The 22,279-nt window shown below is 38.2% G+C and overlaps 1 protein-coding gene across 1 annotated transcript; it reads left to right on the forward strand.

The window, feature by feature from the left end:
• The first annotated feature begins 17,018 nt into the window (after positions 1 to 17,018).
• LOC127123282 (pheromone-processing carboxypeptidase KEX1-like) lies at positions 17,019 to 17,828 on the forward strand. Its single transcript, XM_051053514.1, has 3 exons — positions 17,019 to 17,214; positions 17,424 to 17,437; positions 17,631 to 17,828. Exons 1-3 carry the CDS (start codon positions 17,019 to 17,021, stop codon positions 17,826 to 17,828), a joined length of 408 nt encoding a protein of 135 aa, XP_050909471.1.
• The last annotated feature ends 4,451 nt before the right edge of the window (positions 17,829 to 22,279 follow it).

Consider the following 22,279-nt stretch of genomic DNA (forward strand, 5'->3'; position numbering starts at 1 on the left):
CCCCAGGGAAGCACAGGAGACAGCGAACAGGAAGCCAATTTAGGATCGATCCAAAAAGGCGGACTGAAACAGGACTCATCCTAATGAGGAAAGAACTCAATAGGGAAAACCCATCCCGTGTAGGGAGGGAACGGAAACAACCGTCATCCACGAGGATGTATCTCAGTGGGGAAATGGCAGGAAAGGATAGACACTTTCTGCTTAAGGGGTTGGCTCTACATGGAGAGATCAGACACACCCATATCTGCTTGAGGAAAATCTACTGGAGAGATCTGTATCAACAAATAGCAGGAAACAACCATCAACAGATACATGGCAACAGCTACAACATGAGTATCCGAATGCTATGATTATGCATGTATGCATTATACCTAAAAATGTATGATGAATGCTGACAAACAGACATGCTCAACACGCAGGTCCGGGAATCAACCGTCCAGAGAGAAAACCAAAGTCACCATAGAGCCAAGAAAATCCACTGGAGACTGGGATATCAGGGAACATTTATCCTGCAGGGGAGGAAGGCCACCGGAGGCTTCCGGAGGGATCGTCGGTCACAACCGGAGAACAGAGTTCAACATACTGGCGGACGCGCCACAACAACTCGTGCTGGAAATCAGAGATGCCAAGAAGCAACCAGATCTCTGATGAGAAATACAAAAGCATTGATAAAGCTCCTTACGCGAACAACTCCACTGGGGGATCTATCTGAGGGAATGCCGGATTACGGGGATGTCGATCCTCCAAATACTGAATCTTCCAAGAAAAGCACCCATGCTGGGGGGAGATGAAGACTGCTCTGCTGGAGAGGCGAAAGTTGAAGTCTTCAGTAAACACTCTGCTAGGGGAGCTGCCCCACAATAATGTCCGAAACAGCAAACTTGCTGGGGATGCCCCACGATATGGCTCAAACAGCACTCTACTGGGGATGCCCCATAATAGAGCTAACAGGGATTTGGAGGAAGAATCTGTACTGCCGGGAACATGAAGATGAATAACTTCAAACGACACTGCATCGGGCAACTTCACTGAGGAGAGACCAAAAGAGGTTCGACAGGAGAAAGATAAAGTTATGCTCGAGATACGAACAAATGTCTTACCTGTTGGTAATCATACCACCCTCGGGAGAGCACTTGCGGGTCTCCTAAGTATCCTTCCATCATTGTGAATGTTCACTTTGTTTAAGAACAATTTTTTTTGAAAAATTTGTTTATTTTGAAAACAATGATACTTTATCAATTAAGACATGCAAAACATCTGTTGAGTTAAAACAAATAAGAGTACAAATAATTGGATGAAAGCTCAAATTAATGTGATGGAATGGTAGTCTGCAAAGGGCGAGACTCCATAGATCTGTACAAGTTTGAAATCGGTGATATATATTGGAGAGGACTACATTGAACATAATGACCTTTCCTCTACCATTCCGAATTTTCGATGTATTCGGAGCTTCAGTCGACGACGAATCGAGAATCCCTGACGGATGACAGATATAGAGCACAGTCTTGTCAAGATGCAGTTACTTGCCAAATCCCTAATTTTTGCCTAGATTGCTCCAGTGTGAGGTGCTCAATCTAGCGGGATGCAAATTCCTTTTTTTTTCAATGTCTCTAACTTTTGCCTGGATCGCCCTTTCGGGTTTTCAATCCACCGAGACGCTCCTTTTTTGCCTAAGTCGCCCTTTGGGGTGTTCGACTTAGCGAGCTATTCTTTTTTTTTGTTTTAGGCGAAGTATTTCTTGACTACATCGGAATTCACAGGATGAGTGAACTTCTCCATCCATTGTTGTAAGTGTCAAAACATTGCCTGAAAAGGCTCTCTTGACAACATATGGACATTCATAGCTTGGGGGTTCACTTGCCCCTGGAATCGAGCACGAAAGATAGGACTTTCTTGAGCATGAGGTCCCTCGGAACACACGAGGCTTGACCTTCTTGTTGAATGCTTTTTCACTTTCTGCTGATATGACTGACCATGACACATGGCAGTTGATCTCTTCTTTTCGATCGAATTCAGCATCAGCCAACTAGGGACTTTGAGGGTGCTATTTCTCTTTTGTTTTTTTCTTTCTCTTTTTTTTCTTTTGATTTTCTTTTGATTTCTTTTGATTTCTTTTTTTTTGATTTTGCACCCTCCTCTTTCTTTTTTTTCTCTTTTTTTTTTGACAATGCCCCAGTTGGCTGTTCTGCTGATTCTCGAGATGCAGTTGAGTGTGATCTTCTTTTCTTGCTCAAGAAGTCGGGAAATCTCGTCAGGAATCCCTTCAATCATCATCTTCTTCCGCTTCGAATACAGGGAATTCAAAATTGGGAGATGACGTCCGATCCTTATGTTCAATGGGTTTGAGAAACAACCTGCATAAAGATTTTGAGTATAAAAAGCACTTTGAAAATCAAACAAGACAATCGTTATGCAGATGAAAAGATTGCTTTTATTCTTGTTTTTTAAGGTTTTTTGTGATCACCAAATTCATGCAAAAAGCGAAAAGGGAAAACAAATGGAAAAACAAATGTTTAACATGAATTTATTTGAATGAAAATATCATTGCACAAAATGTTGCCAACAATGTCATCACTTCTCCTTTTGGCATGGGAGAAGGGTTTTTAAACAAAGTGATTATTACAAAGACTTATGAACAACTGTAGGAACGCCCACAGTGACCCAATTGTGATAGATCCCACCGGGGATGACAACTGTCAGTATCTCTTGCATCAGCAGCTTCTGTTTTCTGAACAACCCTTCTGAAGAAAAAGTCGGGGCCAGCCCGAGACTTGTTATCTTCAAGCTTGATTAACACGGGGACCTAAATCCTCCAAGATCAGAATACCCGACCTCACAAGGTCTTGAACCTTCATCTTCAGCTGGAAACAACTATCCACATCATGACCAGGAGCACCCGAATGATACACACAATGCTGTTCAGGCCTATACCACCACCGAGGGTTGACGGGTATAGCCGGCGGGTCTCTGGGAGTGATCAAGTTCCGCTCTAACAGAGAGGGATACAGTTCGGCGTAGGACGTGGGGATTGGATCAAAAATGATCTTCTTCCTCTCATTACTTGTACCAGCTTGATTACCATTGTGAGGCTGGGAAGCCTGTTGCTGAGGACGATGTTGCTGACGCTGATGCTGCTGAGCTGGTCTTCTCTGTTGCTGTTGAGGTTGAGTTGCTGGAATAGTCACAGCAGCAGCCTGACGGTTCTGTCCTCTGTTTGCACTCCTCCGACGGTGCACAACATTTGTTTCACTTTCTCCCCTTTTGGGTGCCCCAGAGGATGGCTTCTTAGAACCGGAAGAACTTGCAGAGCCAGGATGGCGAACCGGAGCGCAGGTTGCTCTGACATTAACAGTCTCTGCAGCAAGAGGCTGTTCACTGATTCTGATCCCCTTCAATTCGTCACTCACGGCACAATCATCAACGAGAATAGTGACCGCAGCATTCTCATGAACGGGTACATCCACTGGTGGAGCACGGTGGACTGGTGGAATCACGGCTTCCAGTCTCTGGGCTAAGGCACGCAGCTCCTCTTGCCCCTGAACAACTCCTTGCATCATTGTCATGAACTGGGCCATGTTTGCCCTCATCTCGGCCAATTCTGCTTGAACCTGATCCATAATCCTCTGATGATTGAGTCTGGTTGAGTAACGGTGCGGAAGACGATCAGCAATCCTGTCTCAGTCAGGAACCAAAGTGAGAAGCCTCTCCCAAACATGTCTGCAATGCAAGGATGTGCATGATATGCATGATGCGGATGCGGATGCTATTTTATCATGAATGGTCCTGATAAAGGATATGCGCATGCAAGTTAACTTTTTCATGCATTACTATTTTTTTGAACATAAATATGCTATGATGCAAATGATGTGAACATGACTGGTCAGGCTGTGCGTCTCAAGGCACAGGGTCAAAGCTTCGGCTTGAACTCTGAGTCACAATTCCTCTGAAACCCAAAGTCAATCTGATCAACTGGCATCTGAACCCAAATCTGGAGAACCGAGTCACCATAAATCCGACTTGTGGAGTTCCGAAATAAACGGAACTGGAGATTACATTACTATCATCAACAGGATCATCCACTGAACGGATGACAGCCAGCTCCTCTGAACAGGTACTCTCAAATTCAACCCGGGGATCCGAAATAAACGGAACCCATTGATAAACCACGGACAGAACTCCGGCGTCCCAGAAATAGGTGTCCACAATTCACAGTCACCATCAGTACCGAGAGTCACCAACTGTACCTGTAATAATGATCAAACCCCCCCACTCACGGGTGTCATCTAGGCCAGGGTAAGGTCGAGAGAAACGCAGCATAAATAACCTTTCGCGGAATATCATCCTGTGCACACCCGATGTATGCACCGATAATATCCCACCAGGGTCTGAACTGCTCGTGATATCAATGTTGCGCTAAGTGGCGTACACCACCCGCTTCCCATGAATCACTCTATTCCTAGGTTTCCTAGATTTCACTCATAGCCTGGGTATTGGGCCTTTTACCTCAAGTGACTCCCACCCCCACAAAGAAAACAGACAACCAGCCAAGCAGAATGAATAATGAATATGAATGCAAACATTAATGCAAACAATAAATGCAAATAGTAAATGCAAATATATACAAATGAATGCAATAAATAACAACACAAAGCAACCAAAGCCCTAACCTAGAGAGCGCTAGGAGAGACTCGCTCAGGGAAGATGGACCAGCACAGGTCAACTTCTCTATATCCCCAACAGAGTCGCCAGCTGTCGCATTACGCGAAAAACCGACGGGAAAAGAAGAAACAACAGAGCCGCCACCGTGCGTTATTTATCCCAAAAGAGGGAAAGGAAACGCTCGAAGTAAACCTAGGAAAAGACATGGTCTCGCGACCAAAGAGAATGGGATCGGGAGTCGGTTATGCGAAGGGAAGGTATTAGCACCCCTACGCATCCGTCGTACTCGACGGGATCCACGCACAATAGGAAGAGAAATGGTTGCTAAAACACTGCTCAAACACACACACACTGGCTGAAAGACACACAAAGACTGACTCGGCAGGATATCGTATCCTGGGCCTACTTAGTCTATCAGGCATAGACATCAGAGTCAAAGTAGTTTGGACTGGGGAAACGACACATGCTCGCTAGGATGTCGCATCCTATGCATACGTATCTCCTTTGGACGAAGGAGAATCAGAGCATTCGTAGCTCGGCTGACACGCACACAAACAAACACATGCAAAGGCAAACATGGAGCCTGAATGCCAATCACTGGACTTACATCAGCATCCGAACCAAAACACACCCACACTGGAACCCGAATGCCATTCGATGGACTTACATCAGCTTCCAAGCACACAACAACATCACAAGTTAATAGGGAGTCGGGGACTCGAGCCTATAACTGTCAAACAACACACACAAAAAAGAAAAAGGGCGCCCGGAGAGATCAGCTCAATCTCCTGCCTACATACTTCATCTGGTGTGAAGATCAGGGCGATGTAGTTCCCCTACGCAGGGAAAAAGGACTAGCCTAACCAGATAACAGAGGGAGACACAACTCTAGGGAGACTACGACTCGAGCCTAGATGTTGTCATGCAAAGTCGTCCCTAAGTTAAGGTTTCTAGCTAAATGGCACAAGGGCCAACCTATCCTAAGCATGGCTTGCACGGGAAGCAAGCCACACCTAACCTAACTTGCACAGGAAGCAAGGATCTCGATTGCAACTAGGGCAAGAGAAGGGGGAGGTCTCAATCGCAACGAGGGCGAGAGAAGAGAATTAGTGTTAGTTGTTAGTCAAACTCGACAAGACATCGCATCTCGTGCCTACGTATCTCATCTGGACATGAGAATCAGAGTTGCCGTAGTTCGGCTACGGAGGGACAAAGGTCTCGATTGCAACTAGGGCAAGAGAAAGGGAAAGTCTCGATCGCAACGAGGGCGAGAGAAAGGAAAAGGCTCGATCGCAACGAGGGCGAGAGAAAGGATCGCAACGAGGGCGAAAGCAAACAAGGATTAGTCTAAACTAAACCTAACTTGCACAGGAAGCAAGTCAAACAAACATACAAGCACAGGTAGCACACACCATATACACACAAGGGGCTCACACAAGGGTTAGGTTTTAGTCGAGGGGTCATATCAACCTCAACAAACAAACCTCTGGAAATGGGTGATGGTGCTCTTAACCTTGACATTGAGAGCCAAGGTGAAGCAGATGAAAGGAGATGAGGGGTGTGCCTCATTGCTCTTATCCCTGGCCAGGGAGAGCATTTGAATATCAGAAGGTGTGGGAGTTCAGAATGGGGGAACTCTATCCACAAGTGACTCTATGGATCTTGGGCTTTTACCCACTATGCATCAACACAGGTAGTGTGAGCAATGTGAGTGACACACAGACTAGCAGGGGATAGGTTGCTTATCCCTTGGGTTCTGCCAATTGCCTCTTCACTTAAGAGGTCTTTGACTATGTACAAGGACAAGATTTAAACATACACAAACATTGCCTCTTAAGGAGGACTTCAGACAGTTGCCTGGCCAAGTAACAGGCCAGGTCTTCCAGACTACATGAAGAAAAAGGGATTACCTCAAAGCAAATTGCTAAATAGCAAAGCAAAGCAAGTTCTAAGCAACTAATGGTACCTGAAATAGTCAAACAGATCAGTACACAGTTCAAAAGTTTAAGCAAAAGGAAGTAGGAATGAACAGTTAAATCAACAGACAAATGTGCAAAAGCACAAGACCCAAATCATATGAGTCAAGCCACCTACAAAACAAAGGTTAGCTCATGATAAATAGATAAACCCAATCAACTTGCAAAAGTTTCTTTGAAGCACTTGTAGCTTAACCTGAAACATGAACTCAATTATAAGCCACATGACCACTAGGACAAGCCTAGGGTCAAAAATAAATGAGAAAGTCAAAACAGCAAGCCATATCCAATCAAAATCAAATTCAATCATTTAAGAAGCAAACCCAATTGGTTTCAAGTTCATATCATGCATCATCATCAATTCATAAGCAAAAGAAGTCAAAACATGGCAAATGAAAGCTCATAGAAGTCAACAGAATGACTTGCATCAAAAGTCAACTCAAACATTTCCAAAAATCACCAAATAATTCATGCTCAATCAAAATCCATAACATGACATGCATATAAAATTTCAGCTCAATTGGATCATGGGAAGGTGGTCAATTAAAATCAGAAAGTCAAAACAATTTCAATCATGCTCAAAGAAGTCAAACAAACATGTATCAACTTCAAAAAATCATAACTCAATGACAACAGATGAGAAATGAATGGGATCAACACCATGGCAAAGCTTAAGATGTCTTGTATGCACATGTAAAAATTCATGATCATCCAATAAAGTATGAGAATTTCCCAAATGGAATGGCAACATGTATCACACAAAGTCAACATTTGACTAGACAGGGGAGAAAATCTCAAACAATTAGGAAATGGCATAATTAATTCCAAGAAAAATCACAAGTCAACTAAACATATAAGAGAAAGCTCATGCAAAAATTCACATTAATTGGAGGTCAGGAAGCATGGCATCAAAAATCATGAAGTTGCATATCATTGGTGTGACACAAATTGTCACACCCTAGTTCAAAAATTCATAACTCAGCAACCAAATAAGATAAATTCAAGAACTCTATATCAAAATCACCATGGATGAGTTTAGATTAAGCACAAAAAATTTCAGGGTCATTGGATATATCCTCATCATTTCACAATTGAATTGGCAAAGGGTACAAAATATTGACACATGAACAAAACCTTAGCACCAATTAAAATTCGACCATGCAAAAATTCTGGAAAAATCATGATAAAATTCTAGACATCATGATGAACACAATGCAGAAATTCCCATGAATTTTGGATTAACAACGAATGAGATGTGATTTTTGTAAAATTGTGTAACAAAATGAAATAATTATTGAAACAAATAAATGAATTAATCAAAATAATTGTGACCGGTGGCAGTGTTGTAATTTTGTGGATGTTTTAATGAAACGGTGCGTACCGTTGGTGATGTGGCACGCGGCTATAGGAACATGGCAATGCAACAGGGAATTCACGCAGAAAAACACAAATTCGACCAACACACGATCACACAAATCTGGCAAAATGGAATTTAGGGTTTTGGCTTTACTGTTCATCATCATCAACCATCGTGAAAAACAATTTATCCCAGAAATGAACAATAGACATATCATTGTAACCAGCACGCAATGCGTATCAACATGCTACCATCAAAATTCATTAACTCGAGCTAACCATCAAGAAATCATGCAAAGCAATAATAACCAACAAACTTTAAACTCAGATTTCTCCCAGCACAGTTAACCATTTTCAATGATTCAAGGTTCATTGGAATCAGCAAAGCATAAACTATCTAAAGCATGGCATGGTTCTAAAAAGTAAGAGATGCGAAAACTGACCAATATTGAAGCTCAGTGATGATTTGGATGTTGTTTGCTTGCAAATCCTCAAAACAGATGTACATGAAGCTTCTAAAAGAAGAATGGCTGGAGAGTTCTAGCTTGGCAATGCTTGAAATGGTCCAAAACGAAATCTGCCATGGTTGCACCTTAATGAAGCAGAGCTAGAGATTGCTGTCACAGTTGGTAAACGGTGCCTCAAATAGCTCAAGAGTGACGGTAAATGCCAAAGCAAACAAGAACTAGCTCGAGCTCTCGAGGTTTTTTTGCAGAATTTTGAAAGTGAAGCAAAAAATTTTGAGAGCAAAGATGATTTTTCTGTTAGGATGTCTGGCTGCTGCTAGCTCTCTAGGGTTGAAATGACAGAAAATAAGGTTTTATACTTCTGTTTTAAGTCTGCTAAGTGAGTGTTAACCATGATTATCACAAATGAACCATTTTGCTAATTGTCCAATTTTGGTTTGAATGGTGGGGTGTATGGTACTATGCACGAATTTGGGCTTGCAAACATATTTCAAATGACATTTCAGACCTATTCTAAATGGCCAAATGGTTTAAAAATGATTATTTTGAAAAGTCAAAATTTAACTCACTTGAAATTAATTAAGGCAGGTTCAAAAATGCCATTTTGCATGGTGATGTTTTGGTGCATGAAATTTACATTTTTGGAAAGAGGAGGTTAAATGTGGTTTGTAGGAAAAAACCTCACCAATTTTGGCCAAATGGTTTGAGAGATATGGCCTTTTGAAGTTCAAGATTTTGTGAAAATGAATTGATCATATCTTGACAACCATACATGGGAATTGAGAGTTCTTGGACTTTTTGGAAATGGGAGAACAAGATCTTCGACTTTCATGTTGGGCAAAAATTCATTTGAAGCTTGTATCATGATGTAAGTTTGGGATCAAGAAGTTTCCATTTTTGGCAGTTGAAATTACAGGTCCAGTTTCTATTTTTGGAAATTTTCTGTTTGGCTTCAAATTCTTCAATGATATTGTTTGCCATGATATATGAGGCCTATTGGGACATGAATAAGCTCTCTCAACCCAATTCCACCCATCAAAACCACAAAATCAACCACAGTTGACCAGGTTTGACTTTCTAGGGTTTCTGACTGACTGTGCATGAACTGATGACTTCTGAACATCCAATCTTTGACCAAAACACTTCAAATGGATCCTCAAGTCATGTGAACAAATTGGACCAACCCTAGGGCCTTGGCTCAATGAGATATGTGCTTGCTTGCTTGGTTGACTGATCTCCTGATCAAATTGACCTAATTCTCTTGATTTGCTTGCACTTGAGGCAACTGGGACAATGCAATGCTATGCAGTGGACCATGATATGCTATGACCTAATATGAAAATGTATGTACAATGATAGGTGCAAATTTGAGGTGCTACACGTTCTCAGCAGTTTCATGAGACACATGTGCTGGTTTCTTACTAGGCAAGGTTTTACCTAGAGGGCATAATCCCTCAGCAACCACTTCTTTCTCTGATCTAGATGAATCATCATCTTTCTCAGCTTGGGGTTCCACCTCAGGAGAGGGGTCCCTACTAGATAGAGGGGTAGAAAACCCTTGACTGCATGCCCTTCGTTTAGAGTCCTAGTTACTAGGTTCCTAATGGCACGATCTGTAAAGTGCATGTCATCTTTATGAGGAGATTTATCAGGAATGTTACCTTGATTACTTCCAGCTGTTGAAGAAGGGCCAGGAACGTCGCTCGGAATAATAGAGAGGGGAATCACCTCCAGAATATCTTCATCCAAAAACTCCATGGAGGGAGTCCTTCCTTTGTGAGTGGGTTTTGATCTTGATGATGAGGGATGTTATGACATTTTGTTGGACTTTTGAAAAAAAATCTCTTTGCCCTAGCAGAGGTTTTCTGAAAGGTTGGATGAAGATGGAAATGGTAGTGTTGAGGTAGCGTGTGGAAATGGCATAGATACTAGTTCCAATCCTAGGTAATAATTTATCATTAATGTGGCTCTTTCTTTTAAGTGGGCAGACAATATTTTTATTACCTTTTCCACTCCATATTAATTGCTATAACTTCACTAGAATCCAAATTCCCAATTTCCCTCTTAAATATTCAAACTGATTATCATTCAAAACCCTTGCAAATTTGTCAGCTAATTGCATTTCATGCTTTAGAGCTATGAATTCGTCTTCCACAAATTCTCTAATGGAGTGATGACAAAAATCAATGTGCTTGGTCCAACTGTGTTGACTAGGATTTTTGGACATAGTTGTAGCACTCAGGTTGTCATAGTACAATGTCATGACATCGTGTGTGACATTGTATTCAGTCAACAGTAGTTTTAACCAACCCTCTTGAGAACAGCTATTACCAGCTGCTATATATTTAGCACAGACACCATTTTCATCTTTCAAATGTGTAGGAGCAGGTGTCCTTTCACTCTTCATCCAATCTTCTTAACATTGTTCTTGGCACTTTTGCTTTGAGATAGACACATAGACCCTTCTATCTACTTGACTTGTAGCCCAAGTCCAACAAAGCTCTTTCCAACTTCATACTGCATATAACTAGCAACATGTTTAACCATCTGATCCAACCTCCTATCTATTTGAGCCATCATGAGCTTTCCTCCTTTGGAAGTGATGTTAAGTCTGAGTTTCTGGTGTGACATCCTTGTCTGACATTTCCCACAGATTTGTCTTTCATCTATACTGGGAGTTCCTCTAGTAGATATACTCATATTCATATATTTTTCTTTGACTAAGGTACACTTTGAGGAATAACCAATTTGAGAGCTCCACATGTAATAGTTGTCTTTGGTCCTGACTCCTTTCGTGATCACTTCACTTTCTTTGTTAGTAATCAGACATTCAGTTTTAGTGAAGTTAACATTTAGACCTTGGTCACAGAGTTGATTGATGCTTATTAGATTTGCAGTCAAGCCCTTGACAAGTAGGACCTTGTCAAGTTCAGGAACTCCAAGGCACTCAAGCTTACATATCCCCTTGATTTCACCCTTTGCTCAATCACCAAAGGTTACATAGCTTATGGCATGAGGATGAAGGCCAGTTAGCAGGTCTTTGTTTCCAGTCATGTGTCTGGAGCACCCACTGTCAAAGTACCAATCTTCTTTGGCTGAAACTCTGAAGGGAGTGTGAGCTATTAGACTTGTAACATTAGTCTTAGGAACCCATTGCTTCTTGTTGACAGGCCTGTGATGTTTGGGTCTTGGTTGATAGTGAGTCTGATGATGAACAGGGCTAGGATAACCATACATCTTATAGCAGAAGGGCTTCAGGTGGCCAAATTTCCGATAGTAATGGCATCTCCATCTTTGGTGTTTCCCTTTCTGCTGTCTTCCCTTCTGATGTTGTGACATATGATGTGACATCTCAGGTTTGCTTTTAATATGGCTGCACTTAGGTTTGGATTTAGGTTTGCAACCAGTGTAACTGCACTCAGGCTTAGATCCATTATACCCAATGCACGATTTGTCTCCTGCTATTTATCTAATTCGGAGAATCTTGTCTATGGAGTCAGATCCATTGTTTAACATTCTTATATACTTGTTCATCTCTTATACTTTAGAGTTCAAGAACATAGCCTCAGTTTTTAACTTGGAGATGGTTTCCACATGTTCTGCCTTCTCATTCTCCAGCTGTACTATCACTTTCTTCTGGCTCTCAACTTGTTAACTTTCATCTAGCTTGGCTTTCAAAACCACTACTTTTGTTTTTAATTTGGAGATGGTTTCCAAGTGTTCTACCTTCTCATTCTCAAGTTGAGTTATTACCTTCTTCTGGCTTTAAACCTGTTTACACACCTCTGCACTTTTGTGACACAACTTTCTGTAGGTAGTGGTCAACTCTTCAAAGGTTACTTCATCATCAGTTGAGTCTTCATCAGAACCCCATCTTCCAGTCAAGGCAGTCACCGGATTTGCAGATTCTTCTGTTTCACTCTCATCAGACCAAGTGGCAGCAAGACTCATCTTCTGCTTCTTGAGGTAGGTTCCACATTCAGTTCTAATGTGTCCATACCCATCACATTCATAGCAATGTACTTCTTTTCCTTCTTTGGGCTTATCATTTGACCTTGTTCTTCTTCCAGCATTGTTGGATTTATTGATGTCAGATGAGATGTTCTTGACATTATCCTTAGATCTTACATCCATCTTTTTCAACAGACTATTGAACTGTCTTCCCCTCATTGCTACATCATTGACCAGATCTTCATCAACATCTTGACTATTTTCCTCCTCTGTGTTTGACATGAAGGCCATGCTTTTAGTTTTCTTTTCAGAACCATAATTCATTCCCATCTCAAATGTTTGGAGGGGACCAATTAGCTCATCAAGTCTCATGTTGGAGATGTCTTGAGACTCTTCTATGGCTGTCATCTTCATAGCAAATCTCTTAGGGAGTGACCTGAGTATTTTTCTTACTAATTTTTCATCTGACATCTTTTCTCCTAGGGCTCCTGAGGCGTTAGCAATTTCAAGAATACTCATATAAAATTCATGAATATTTTCATCTTCTTTCACTACAACATTTTATACTTTAGGCAACGGAAGAATAGACAACGATTGAAAAACCGTCACCTAAAGGTGTTATAGACCGCACTTTTTTATGCGTGGACGAGTTTCTTGTGAAAGAGTGAAAAACCGTCCCTTATTTACTTTATGCTACGGTTCGTAAAATGCGGGCATAACATAAACGTCGTCTATTTACTATAAGCAACGCTTATGAAATCGTAGATATAACATAACCGTAGTTTATTCCTTTTATGCCACGGTAAAGATATGTGGTTGTTTCTTATTTAAAAACAACAACTAAAAAGCATGGCCTATTGTTAAAAGGCTATGGTTTTTATTATTATTTTGAACTTCAGTTATTTTTCTTAAAATATAAAAATAAAATAAAAACAATATTTTTTAAAAAATGAAACAAAAGTTTCAAACCGAAGTGTGCAACTAAAATGGTTAAAGATCATTACCACTGGATTACTGACATTTAATCAACATATTTTGATCCTTAAAAGATTTTTAAATTAGACTTATATTAATTTATTATGTTATATTTAAATGGAAAAAGGTAAATTTATTAAAACTAATTTATTATGTTATATTTAAATGGAAAAAGGTAAATTTATTAAAACTAATTTATTATTTAATATTTAAATGGAAAAATGTAAATTTATTAAAACATAGTAATCAAGGAGTTGAACTCAAGTCCTTAATTTCAAAGAAAACATGTATTACCACTAGGCCACTTTCATTTCATTTGACTGTTTTTCTTTGAAAATTTATTTATAATTTAATGTTCGTATTTTTTTCTTATAATTTCCTAAAAGCTGATTCATTACAATTGAACCCTAAATTATATTTTCTTCTTTCTCTCTACATAATTTTTTACCGTTTCTTCTTTCTCTCTACAAAACCTTAATTTTTTACCGTTTCTTCTTTCTCCTAAATTATATTTTCTTCTTTCTTTCTACTCAAAGAAAGATTTTCTCTACAACTCACATACTCTTAAGTTTCTCATTCTCATTCTATTTCTCGTAAATACCTCTTACCACCAAAATCTTTTGCTGTTCACCTTTTTCATTTACTTCTCTGTTTTGAATACCTTCGTTTTTTCCTTTCTGTTTATGAAATTAGAAATTGCTCGAGCTGGACCACCGCCTCAAATTATCTGCCATATTTGTCTCTAAGGGTGAGTCTCATTTTTCCTAAAATTACTCAAATACTTAAATTATCCTAAAACTCTAACCTTCCTATTTCTCCAAATCTAAATTGAAAAATATTACTTTAAATATTTTTTGTTACAAAAGTTATTCTGTAAGGATGTCATATGGTTATTAGGGTTTATTATATAAGGGCGTTATAATACCTTAGTGAGATTGTATTTGCTTTTTCAAATTATAACATCAATTGCTTTAAGTTTTTGGTTTTTAGTAATTCATATTATAGTAACCTTTTGGTATAAGAATAACTTAACAGAGGGACATATTTTTCAAAATAGAAGAAACTAGGAAGAATATAATATTATTGTACACTGTTATATCTAATCAACCAAAAATATACAGTTATTTTAATCCTGGTTTAATTTCATAAAACCAAAATGACCTCACATAAAATTAGTTAGTAACCAATTATTAGAGTATATGTCCTTGACTATTGATAGCAACCATTTAACTTAATGAATTGAAAACTGTGGAGTAATTCATGAAACAAACATCTATTGTACTCATTAAATAACTAAATCTGGAATTAAAATAATAAAATAAACTAGCAGTTGGGAACAATGCATATATATTTTTATGAGGATTCCTTAAGCAGGTACTGTTAACACTAATTGCCGATACAATTAATAATCAAGTATAGTTTAATTTGATATCCTGTTGATCAGACATGTTGCACTACTCTTGAGAGTAATAATTTTTTTCATTATTTTAATAGTAAACAAGAATTATTTATTCATGTCAAATATGTGTTAAGATATGAGAGGAATTTGGAAATCGAGGAGAAAGTCCAGGAGGAAATATATCATATTACATTTTATTACTATTAGCAAATAACCTCACAAAAGATGTAAACATATTATTATTATTATTAGCAAACAATGGTAGATCTATTATAAGGGGATGATAGGTGGCATGGCCAACAGTGGTAGATCTACTGTCCAAATTATGAAGATGATTCTGATTTTGACAATACTGTGTTATGATAGTAAATTTCTATTTTATGATCTAACCTTATTATTTCTTGATTTGTTTCTTAATTTTCACATTTTCTCCATCGATACCTTTTTATGGTTTGATGAGCATTCTTATTTATTTCTTTGTTTCTCTAAAAAAATTGTGTTTAAATATTTTGCAGAACAAATGAGAAAGGAAGAAAACAACAAGAAAAATATGAAATGTCATGTGAAGGGTCAAATGGGTGCTTCCAGTTTTGAGCTACCGCAAGTCAAATCAAGCTTTGAATTGGCAAGGAATTTCAATATCAAACTGGAGGAAAGAAAGACCAAACATGGAAAATCACGTGATGACCTAATGACCAAACTGTTTCTGACTTAGGCTATTTCCTTGGAACTATAACGAAGAATGCAGATTTTTGTCCATTGATCTATACAAATTTCAAAGAATTGCTTAAAGATGAAGCAGAACCTAAGTGTCATAATGATCGTATTTGGAAATATATTAATGTATGAAAAGTAAAATTTCATATTTTTTAAATGATCAAATATTTATCTACAATTGATGACAAATATTATTTTATTTTTGCAGACGAAGTTCAACATTCCTGAGAGAGGAAAAAAAGTAGTATTTTCTCGAATAAATGATGCTTGGAGACGGCACAAATACTCTATCAAGAGAGATCATTTCCTAAAGTACTCTAGTATGAAGGAAAGATTAAAGAACCGTCCAAAAAGTATATTTGAATATCATTTCAAGAAATTATTAGTGTATTGGAAAGATAATCATGTTCAGGTAAGTTATTTATTTTGCATTCAATATAGTAAGAAAAATGTTCAATTAAAATATTAGAATGGAAAAACAAAAGGGGTAAATCAAAGATGCACCATAGTTATACAATATCATAACATATCAATTTTCATCTTTTGGTTGGTTGGTTGCTCCATTGTTTTCTTATTTTTAAGCAAAATGATTTGAAAATCATACACTATCTATAATTAACATTAATGTGTTGATTAATATCTATTTGTGTGTATATACTTGTTGGATAAAGTTTTTCTTTATTTCAACTAATATGGAATAAGATGCATGGCTTTTTCTTATGTTCATAGTTTCGAACAGTATGAAACACAGTTAAATTTCTTTGCATATTTAACATATTTTCTAGTTAGACAATTTCTAATTATGTTTAGTAGTAAAGACAATATAGACATAATGAAACACAATTCCAGCCCCATATTAGCATAATTTCTGCTTAGACATTATTGTGCACATTTTCATACTATCTTTATTAAATACTTACTACTCAATGAACTAATTCAATTTCTTTGCATGTAACATTGATTCTACTCAGTGAACTATTTTATGTATTGTAGGATATTAGTAAAAAAAATGCAGGTAATAGGAGCAAGCAAAAGTTTATGCAACGTGTAGGACCAACAAATTTTGCTAGAATCCGTGCAAAATAGGTATGATATTTGTGTGTGATTATCAATAGAATAAATTGTTTTTTCAATCTCTTATTAAGTAGTATTTTTTTAATATATGAATAATCATGTAGCGAGCAAAAAAGGATGGAGAAGAATTCACTCAAGCTGAAATGTTTATTGAAACTCGAAAAAGTTGCAAGGGAAAACAAGTGGATGGGGAAACCCAATTTGCTATTGTAAGTTAAATTATAATATTCATTATAAATACACATGTGGTTTTTAATTTTGTTCAAAACTAATAATTTAAAATATTAGGATAAACTTCAAGAATCTATTGAAAACTCAGTTGAAGCTGGAACACAAGCATTTCAATAATTGTTTGGAATTGAAAAGCCCGGTAGAGTGAGATGTTATGGAAGAACTGTCACACCATCATTGTTGAAAAAAAATGAAGAAATTTCTTTAATGAAAATGCGATATGATGGTAAGATTTCTGACATGGCGCAAAAGATGGGAGCAATGGAGGCACTTTTGAAAAGCATGTATATGCAACAAAATCCACATTTAAGTGAAGAGGAAGTAGATGATAAGATGAGAGAAGCTTTGCACAATGATAATATTCCAACACCACGCTCATCGACATCAACATATACCTACTCATCAAAAGGTACTATACTTGACATTAATAAAAATCAACATTTATTTTATTAAGTGTTGAGTTGTTATTTTATAGTTGTTTAATTTTTTAAATATGCGGTGTTAGTTTTATAAGTTACTAATTAAGTTAGTATATATTCATGCTAGCTAGGTTGAACATATGTTACCATGCACATTTTCATTATGTTTTTTAAAAATTATCATTGTATATTGGTTTAGATGGTAAGATTCATGTATAAATTTCATAGATTCGAGTTTGAATTCTAAGCGTGCAAACTTCGTTAGTGAGTAATATATAACTATCAATTGTTTGAATTGAATCATTATTGCATGAATGTTGAGTCATTTGAGGCCCTGCATATGCCGCTTTGATTATTGTAACTTTGTTTTTGAATAATATATAAAAGAAATTCTTCATATTTATAGGTTAAAAACAAAGATGATCCTCAAGATGAACAAGATGATGATCTTCAATATGATCAAGATGATGATGATCTTCAATATGATCAAGATGATGATGATCTTCAATATGATCAAGATGATAATGATCTTAAATATGATAATATTCAAGATGATGATTCTCATGAACCTCAACCCAATGAATATGATAAAGACCGCCATTGATTTAGATATTGACGATTATATTTTATTTTATGGAGTTACATAAGCCAACTAGCTATAACTTATATTGCTTGGATTTATTTTGAAAATATTTGCATTTTTTGCATTTCAAAGAGTTGATTACACTTCATCTTATTAATACTTCATATTTATATATGTTTTCAATTTATAAATGTGCTTCTTCTAATAATATTGAAAAATAATCTATTAGAATAATGTGAAGGTATATGATCACAAATGTATCACCATATAAATGAACAGAAAAATTCTATACTAATTATATCTTTCAAAGTCTAAAGTGCACAACAGGGAAATTCTATACTAATTATATCTTTTAAAGTCTAACGTTATATATAAATGTGATTTGTTTTTCAATCTATAGACAACGCTTTTTATGTGTTGCTTATCAAAAACTGTAGTATATTCCTTTGTTTTAGGCGCGGTTATGTGTGTTGTGTAAATGAAATTATAGATTAAGCTACGATTTACATCTGTTAGTTATTAATAACCGTTTCCTTTTCACATGTTTTGGGGACAGTTATTTTACGTTGCTACTTGAAAACCGCAGCTTAAAAGTTCACCTAAAACCTTGGACTTTGATATTTTAGGCGATGGTGTTCAGAATCCGTGGGTAGAAATCAAAAAACTACGCTCTAATGGAATTAGCAACGGCTGTTTATTCCACGCTTGATAAACCGTCCCCTAAAGCATTAAGCAACGGTTTTATACCTTTAAGAGGCGGTTTTTTGTTGTTGCCTAAACCCATTTTTGTTGTAGTGTTTCATCCTTAAATTTTCAAACTTGGAGGTGAGCAGCTATAGTCTAGACATTTTAACTCTAGAGGTGCCTTCATGAGTGGTTTTGAGAATGTCACAAGCATCCTTAGCCACCTCACAGTTGTTTACCAACCTGAAGATATTACTGTCTACACCATTGAATATGGCATTCAATGCTTTAGAATTTCCAAGGGCTAGATCATCCTCCTCCTTGGACCATCGTTCTTCAGGCTTCTTGTCAGTTGTGGCTTCTCCTTCCTTAGTAATTACGGAATGTATCCAGCCTGTTAATACAACCTTCCAAGCCTTATTAACCAGAGACTTTAAGAAAGCTACCATTCGAGGTTTCCAATAGTCATAGTTAGATCCATCCAAAATTGGTGGCCTGTGAACAGATCCTCCATCTCTCTCCATTGTACCAGAGAGTATTGTCCCTAGATCTCACCTAGAACCATAGCAGGATGCCTTCTCTGATACCAATTGAAATTCTGGTATCGGATATGAGATGTCGAAGGTAATGTCACGACACTAATATCTGAATAAAACAAACAGGATAAAGATAAAGAATAGTAATGCAAGAGACACAAGGAATTATTAACCCAGTTCGGTGCAACTCACCTACGTCTGGGGGCTACCAAGCCAGGAAGGAAATCCACTAAATATAATCAGTTCAAAGACTCTCCGTACACTTCAACAGGTTACACTCTTTCTCACCTAGTCTCTACCCGTGCGGCTTCTACCTAAGCACTCTTAGATATGAGAACCCACTCACTCCCCCTCAATCACACATGTGATTTTAAACAACAATTACTTATGGAAAGAAGACACTCTTCAATAACACACACTTGATCTTACTTAGTAGTTACAATCAAGTAGACACACACTTGGTCTTGCTTAACAGCTTCAATCAAGTAGACACACACTTGATCTTGCTTAACAGCTTTGATCAAGTAGACACACACTCTTGCTTACAAGCTTAGAGTGATAAATTACAACTCACAAATCAGACCAATTCAATCATCTATGGATGAATTGAATGGCTTACAAGTCTCACGACCAAACAAGACACAAACCCTTATTCTCTCTCAATATCTCGCTCTATATTGGTTGTGTATCAAATCAGGTTTTCCATGTCCTTTTTATAGAAGCATTTAGCTGGGCTTGGACATCTTGAAAACCCTAAAACTATTTTCCAATTAAATCTTCTCATGACAGCTGGTTAGATCTCCTTGGAAAATAAGTAAATCAGGTTGTAATTAAGGATTGAATGCGCCTGCAAATCAGATCTTCAATCATACAAAGATTGTCATTAAATGCGCAATCACATAACACATAACATTCACCCTGAATGTTCTGTGTACAGGATGTCATGACATCGGGTCTGACATGCTGGAACAATCCTGCACAATTCCATTTATAATTTCCAGCAGGTACATAATATCATATGTCATAACATCGTGTATGACATCCTGAAACAATCCTGCATAATTATGTTTTTAAACTCCAGCAGGTACATAGGATATCTTATGTTAAGACATCAAATGCAACATCTTGTGAACACTCTTTGTTTTACCAAAATTGCTGCCAACACTTAGAACCAACACCCACTCTTCGATTCTCTCTTATTTCTCCACTATTCTTGTTGATTTTTGGTTGTCTGAAATCCTACCAATTTAAGAAATAAGATTGAATTGCTTTGAGGTCAAATCGAAGTAACTCGGATCATGATCCTAAAAATTCAACTCCCTAAATCTTTTCATATACTTGGAGTTAGACAAAATTGAAGTCGGATTCGAGTTCCTGAGCATTTTTTATTTAAATTCATGTCTTTCTTTTTTATTTTGGTGATGGTTAAAGGTGGACCAATCCGGTGAGGCCCGTAATGGAAGAAGAGCGGAGCTCTAGCTCCGGTGATGTGTTGGCAAGCTTCCCATCCACAAGATCCATTCATTTTTTTTAATATTGATCCAAAAAATATGGGACTTTCACCAAGAAATTTCAAATATTTTTCACTTCAACTTTCTGAATTAATTTTTTTTTGGATTAATATTTATATTTTTCATGATTTAATTGCTTTTGGAATTTTTTTTCAAAATAACCAATGTTTTCTAAAAAAATTCCAAAATAACCAATTATTCAAAAAATATACCAAAATAACAAAGTTTGGTACAGGATGCGCCAGATGAATTGGCGCACCCCCAAACCACTAAGAGGAGGCATGCCAATAGCATTGGCGCACGCATTGGGCTCCCCATGAGGAGGCGTCAATGCTAGTGGTGCATGCATTGGGCCTCATGAGGAGGCGCCAATGCTAGTGGCGCCTTAGTGTATTTTGCTTGGTGGGTGTTGTCGCATCCGCGAAAAACAACCGGCGGGCTAAAACAAAACAACACAGAGCCGCCACCGTGCGTTATTTATCCCAAAGAGGGAAAGGAAACGCTCGAAGTAAACCTGGTAAAAGCATGGTCTCGCGACCAAAGAGAATGGGATCGGGAGTCGGTTATACGAAGGGAAGGTATTAGCACCCCTACGCATCCGTCGTACTCGACGGGATCCACGCTCTAAAAGAAAGAATAGGTTGCTAAAACAAACATCACACACACAAACAACACAGGTGGAGAAAGAGGGGAGAAGGCTCGCTAGGATATCGCATCCTATGCCTACGTATCTCGTCTGGAACGAGAATCAGAGCTACTGTAGTTCGGCTCACGCACGCCGAAACGAAACACAACACAAAAAGGCAAACATAAAACCCGAACGCCAATCGCTGGACTTACATCAGCTTCCGAACCAAACAAACCCACACTGGAAACCAGATGCCACTTAATGGACTTATACCGGACTCCAAGCACACAACAAGAGGATACGGAATGCCAATGGCTGGGCTTACATCCATCTCCTACACACACAAGAACAAACAAGCAACAAGCTACTAAGGAGTCGGGAACTCGAGCCTAGCAACTGTCAATCAAACACACACAAAAAGAAAAAGGGTGAACACACAGACTAACAGGGAGTCGGGAACTCGAGCCTGATAGCTGTCAAACAAACACCAAGAAAGGAAAAAGGGTGCCCGGAGAGATCTCGTACGACGTCCTGCCTACGTACCTCATCTGGTATGAGGATCAGGGCAACGTAGTTCCCCTGAACAGGGGAGAAAGACTAGCCTAACCAGATACAGAGGGAGACACAACTAGGGAGACTATGACTCGAGCCTAGATGTTATCATGCACATCATCCCTAAGTTAAGGTTGGCTATCTATCTTGCTCAAGCAGCAAGCTAATCCTAAACAGGCAAAGCAAAGCATGCAAGCACAATCAAAACAAAGCAAACATTCACAATTAGCACACACTATATACAGACAGAGGTGGCTCAAACAAGGGTTAGACTGCTAAAGCAAGTCAACTGTATCAGGTGATGTTAGCTCTTAACCCTAACATTGAGAGTTAGGGTGAAGCCAGATGAAATAGGAAGTGAGGGGTGTGCCTCACAGCTCTTATCCCTGGCCAGGGAGAGCTTCAGACACAGAAGTGTGGGTTCAGAAAGTGGGAACCCTTCTACACTTAGGACATTGACTCAACTGTACAACTGTACAAGGATCTTGGGTTAGGATCCACAATGCATCAACACCAGTTGTGTGAGCAAAGGGATGACTCAACAAGAATAGCAGGAGATGG

Source organism: Lathyrus oleraceus, chromosome 2 (genome assembly GCF_024323335.1).
Source record: "Lathyrus oleraceus cultivar Zhongwan6 chromosome 2, CAAS_Psat_ZW6_1.0, whole genome shotgun sequence".
Classification (NCBI taxonomy): Eukaryota; Viridiplantae; Streptophyta; class Magnoliopsida; order Fabales; family Fabaceae; genus Lathyrus; species Lathyrus oleraceus.

Excerpts from the sequence above, each read along its gene's own strand:
- LOC127123282 (XM_051053514.1), top strand. The coding sequence starts at position 17,019 with ATGCGATATGATGGTAAGATTTCTGACATGGCGCAAAAGATGGGAGCA.